Source organism: Primulina tabacum, chromosome 3, assembly GCF_025594145.1.
Source record: "Primulina tabacum isolate GXHZ01 chromosome 3, ASM2559414v2, whole genome shotgun sequence".
NCBI classification, from domain to species: domain Eukaryota; kingdom Viridiplantae; phylum Streptophyta; class Magnoliopsida; order Lamiales; family Gesneriaceae; genus Primulina; species Primulina tabacum.
The window spans coordinates 20341088-20346543 of record NC_134552.1 but is presented as its reverse complement, the minus strand read 5'-3'; the positions used below and the strand labels follow the sequence as shown (position 1 = coordinate 20346543).

Below are 5456 nucleotides of genomic sequence, written 5' to 3'. Positions count from 1 at the left end.
TACTCTACTACCCGGGCCACCTCGAAACTTGCACCATACTCGAGTGTGATTGATACAGGCAGTCTAATCTGTCAGAACAACTTGGGTTTGGAGTGTCCTAGAAGTCATCAGAAGCTACAAGTATGGGCAGCCGACTCACGAGAATCGAGGTACCTACCCTATTTTATACTATAAATAGCAGGTATTAATGTCATTTAATGATTCTGAAACCTTTGAACTCTAAAGCACTTACATATTTTCTCTCAAATATTGCTCGTGTTCATCTGAAAACCTGCTGACTTTAGCATCGGAGTGGCCACGCCGGACACCCCTCCGGCGCCCATTCACAAGTTCTTTTCATTGTTTGCAGGTGCTATCACATCCATTATCTTCACTCAAAATTCCCAAACACTATAAATTGTTGATTTGATCCGTTGGAGCTCCTAACCCGGCTCACCCATTTCAGCGAGATCACATCAGTTACAAATATTGAAGTTGAAATGAATAAACATAAATATAGTCTTACTCTTCAAGTTGGACTAAAGTGGAGGCAGACGAAGGAGATTGATGACGGTCTTGAGTCGTATTTGCAACTGTGAAAAAAATTTATAAAATTGATAATACACTCAATGTTATGTTATAATAAAGATAAGTATTAAATGCTAGCAGTTATGACTAATAACATGCACAAATTCTCAAATATGTTCTAGAAGAATTTAGAATTAAATTAAACAATGTGTTAATTTATAAATTAAATAATGGTTATTTAGATTTAATTAACGTACATATATATTTTAAACCTTGATATAAAATATGTGTATGTGGTATTATTATATCATGTATTATTAAAAGTTAATAAATACATTATATATTAATTATATGAGAGTTTTAATATAATGAAATTATTAGAGTCCTTGTAGAAGATGAACTCCTAATTAGATTAGGAGTCTCACTCTATTTATACACTATTACGGCTCATGATTACTAGCCCTAATTTTTGCACACAAAGCAAACAAAATGAAACGACCTCTACCTTTTTTCTAATCATAAATCATAAACTCCAAAATACTAATTAAAACAACTTAATATTTTCATAAATCATAATAATTTAACATTTTTAAGAAAATTAAATCATTTTTAATCGTATTAGGTAGCCTTGCTATTATTGTATGAAAATTACATATTCTTGTCTTGGTCGTCTCCCGTATGCATCATGGAACCCTCGGCCACCTTGAAGAAAATTGAGAGAATTATTGACCAAGCGCTTTCTTCCACGCCTCGCCGCACTGACTCCGGATTTTGGAAATTTGGAGGTCAGAGTCTCAACGTATAAATCGTTTGGATTTTTTAGTGCAAATCAAGCTAGAAAGACAGTCTTCGATCGTGGACGCAATTAAGTGATCAAACGATAAGAGCCGTTCGAAATTTTTGTTAGCCTCGAATATCTTTCAATTCCTAGAAATGGGATTTTACTCGAAATTTTTGTTTGGGGTTCTTGATGATTCTCAATCTAGGGGTTATCCTTCACTTCTTCAGATGTTTGAAATATTTTTTCATGGTTCTGGAAATTCTCGATTTTGGAATTATTTTTCTACTCTACTGGAAGTTTTGTGTTGATGAGAACAAAATTTTTCGGGTTTTTGGTGTTTCTCAAATTTTTTTATGATGGCTAATTCATACACATCCGAGTTTTCCCATCAGTTTAATTTGATAGTTTTTGTGGTTGGATTGTTTTGCGTGATTAATTTTGTTAATTGATCGATTATGTTTTTGCAGAAGAAAGATGTGGGCAGCTTCGTGGGGCATCAAGCTGTGTGGCATGTGCCTGTGATGCATGCCGTATGATTGTGTCGGGGATCAGTCGACGATCAGCTCGTATTGCATACTGTGGTCTTTTTGCACTTTCATTGTCGTCTCTTGGATACTTAGAGAGGTTGCCGCTCCGCTAATGGAGGAGATGCCCTGTATGTTTTTGTGTCCATTTTCTTGTAATTTGGCAAATCTATTGTGAAGAACTTAACGTACTGTTCCTACCAGAGTATTTTTTTTGTTTTTTTAGGTGAAGCCCTAAAGGGAAAAAAATATGAATTTTTATTTCCTTGGGTTCTAGCTAATTATCTATATTATCTTAGATTTAATACAGTTGAATTTCCCATTTATAATTTAAGTGATAGATTGTCAATAATCAAGTAAAATGTACCTTTGAAGTCTCTGAAGAATGGAAATTCTCCATGCCATCATTAAGTCTGTAAGTCGAGTGAATCTATTTTCTGTGGCTGAATGATAAAGCAGATGACCTCATTGATATTTTATGAAGGGATCAATCATTTTCACACAACACCGGACACAGAGTGGTTTGAAACAGACACTGAATTGAGAGTGAGCCTGGGAAACTTCTTGTTTTTCACAATCCTTGCTATTTTTATGATTGGTGTGAAGAATCCGAAGGACCCTCGTGACAGTTTGCATCATGGAGGTTGGATGACGAAAGTTATTTGCTTGTGCATTTTGGTGATACTAATGTTTTTCTTCCTAATGGAATCATCAGCTTCTATGGTAAGCATGATGTTTCTGGAATTTATGCCATTAAATGAGCTTTCTTTTACTTGGTGCATCCTTTTTTTATTGATGACTGTCTCTCATCATCGAGGAAATTTTTAAAACAAGATAATATCTCGTGTTTGATAGATAAACATTCTATGCAGGAAATCTTTAAACTTTATTGACATGACTTCAACTTTTGTCTTGTCAATGCAGAGTCGTCTTCAAAATTTGGCTCTGGACTGTTCCTTCTAGTTCAAGTGGTTCTTCTGCCGGATTTTATTCATGGATGGAATGAGAAATGGGTTGGGTATAATGAGCAGTTCTGGTAAGTCGTAAATTCTGTTCTAGACATATACTTAAGACCTTTTAAGAAGTTAATCCATCACTCCCTCTCTCTAATGCACACACACAAAATTTTTTTGCAGGTACATGGCTTTGCTTGTGATTTCGCTTGTATGCTACGTTGCAACCTTTTCATTCTCTGGACTGCTCTTCTATCTGTTTATCCCATCTGGGCATGATTGTGGACTCAACATATTCTTTATTGTGATGACTTTAATTTTCGTGTTTGTGTTTGCTATTGTCACGCTGCACCCAGCGGTGAGTTTTTAAAACTCTTCTCTTTTTTAGAAAGTGTCTTCACTCAACATCTCATTCTCACGAGATCAGAAAGTTTATTTTGGTAGATTTCTTGAGCCCTGGAGTCTTTGTGCTGCTGAGTGCGGTGGTTACTTACTCAATATTTTCTTTCTATTAAACTAAACTAAACTTAAGCGCTCTGTTGACAATGGTTGCACCTGAGGGTTCTCCCATGCACATGAGCTGGAGTCAGGTGTGCACTTTTGACAACTATGTACATATGACATAACTGTTTTGTTACTAGGCAAACTTACCCAAGTCAATTATTCTTATTTTCTGGCTTTTGTTGCTACTATTACAATAATTTAGTTCATGCCATTTTTGCCAATGCATGACTATCTTTTAATTTCATTGTATATCATAAATATAGAGGTAAGTGGAAGCATTTTGCCTTCTTCAGTTATATCTTTGTACTGCATGTACCTCTGCTACAGTGGGATGGCCAGTGAACCCAGAGATTATGCATGTAATGGTCTTCACAAGCATTCTAAAGCAGTTTCCACCAGCAGTCTTGCTCTAGGTTTGCTTACAACTGTGCTATCTGTTGTTTACTCGGCTGTTCGTGCTGGATCTTCAACAACCTTGCTTTCCCCTCCGAGCTCGCCCCGAGCTGGTCAGTTATTTCCTTCCTTTTTTCTTTCTCTGTTATATGCTTGGTTTTCTCATGGAAAATGCTTATTGTCCCCATTGGATGATAATCTATATTAGCTTAGATATATAATGGTGAAATATGCTCGTTCGAGAGTATACATCCAAATTGGGCTTTCAATTGTTTCTTTGTCATGTTGGGTGATGTCTTATCAATTTGTTCTTTTTGTAAGAGTAGTTAGAAGGATGTGCCATACTTGAATTATTGAATGTACTTAAAAAATGATATTCACAACCACATCAGACTGTAGGGTTTGATTGAATCTCTTTTTCTTTCAGATAGCTATTAAGATGTTGCTGGAAAAATATAAAAATAGTTCTGACTTCAACTGTTTTATACTATCCAATGCAACTTTTTCGGGCACTTATTCGGATTGATTGGAAGAAACTACAACTTCTTTGTGAAAAATTATTGGAGTTGTGGAGAGAGGAGTGTGAATTTTATGCTTTGAGTATGATCTCTGGACTCTGTTCTGCATTTAACTGGAAATATCAACCTTTAGTTCTCTGAATAGATGTTAAGCTAGAGAATTTTAGTGGTATCTATGTTCAAAATACCCTTTGGAATAACTACACTCCTAAATACTAACATTAACGAAATTAAATCACTTTTCACCAAAAGAAGAAAACAAAGAACACCAATAGGTTGATACTCACATATTTTGTGATTCTATTAATTCTTTTATATAAATACTAAACTTCATCTTATTTTTTCTGCTTTTTGCCTGGAAAAATGTATGACTTGTCATCAAAAGGTTCTGGAAAGCCATTGTTGCCACTAGACAAGGCCGATGAGCATCACGGGGAGAAAGAAAAGTCGAAGCCAGTAACATATTCTTATTCCTTCTTCCACTTGATTTTCTCTTTGGCTAGCATGTATTCAGCCATGCTACTCACAGGCTAGTCAACCTCAGTAGGAGAGAGCGGGAAGTTGGTAGATGTGGGCTGGCCATCTGCCTGGGTCCGAATTGTGACTGGATGGGCCACTGCTGCCTTGTTTATTTGGTCTCTCGTGGCGCCAATTATGTTTCCAGACAGGGAATTCTTGTCACGCCCCGGGACGGGGGTTGGTTGACACCGGCGTTACTCTCAAATTTACATTCGAAAACAACAAGCCTCAGAGTACAGAATTCAGAAACCAGTCTTTTATTCATAATACGGAATAAATCAATTGTCTTTTACAACTTGAATACTAATGTTTTACAGCGGAAATGTAAAACCAGACATAACAGTGTCTTAACAGATACAGCGGAATTAACATAAACATAAACTGAGAACAATAGTCTTCTTCACCAGCCCCAGAACTGGATCTGCTATTCTTCTTCTAACTTTTCTTCCTCGTTCCTATCTGAGATGGGTTTGGTGGGTGAGTGATATGATTGTCACTCAGTAAGCAGGGGCGGGAATAACTCCCAGTTTTCAAAACTATTTTTAACAGAAACAGTAATACGAATAATATACAGAAACTCTTTATTTCAGAACAGAAATCAGTATTCAGAAATCAGTAATCGGAAATCAGTATTCGGTATTCAGTAATCAGAATTTAACAAGTAAGCACTGAGCACGTTCGTGAATTTCATGGCTAAACTGATATCAGTCCCCTATATGTTCTCTCCTCTAAGGGGTGAGGCTAGTAATCAGTAATC

General features: G+C 36.2%; 1 protein-coding gene across 1 annotated transcript; it reads left to right on the top strand.

Moving 5' to 3' along the window:
• Positions 1-1490: 1490 nt before the first annotated feature.
• On the top strand, positions 1491-4855 carry LOC142540981 (uncharacterized). Its single transcript, XM_075647499.1, has 6 exons — positions 1491-1943; positions 2297-2455; positions 2737-2848; positions 2949-3123; positions 3535-3775; positions 4566-4855. Exons 1-6 carry the CDS (start codon positions 1814-1816, stop codon positions 4712-4714), a joined length of 966 nt encoding a protein of 321 aa, XP_075503614.1. The 5' UTR covers positions 1491-1813; the 3' UTR covers positions 4715-4855.
• The last annotated feature ends 601 nt before the right edge of the window (positions 4856-5456 follow it).

Excerpts from the sequence above, each read along its gene's own strand:
- LOC142540981 (XM_075647499.1), top strand. The coding sequence starts at position 1,814 with ATGCCGTATGATTGTGTCGGGGATCAGTCGACGATCAGCTCGTATTGC. Across the intron at positions 2,456-2,736 it reads TGACAGTTTGCATCATGGAG|AGTCGTCTTCAAAATTTGGC; the intron begins GTTGGATGACGA and ends TTGTCAATGCAG. Across the intron at positions 3,776-4,565 it reads TCCGAGCTCGCCCCGAGCTG|GTTCTGGAAAGCCATTGTTG; the intron begins GTCAGTTATTTC and ends TGTCATCAAAAG.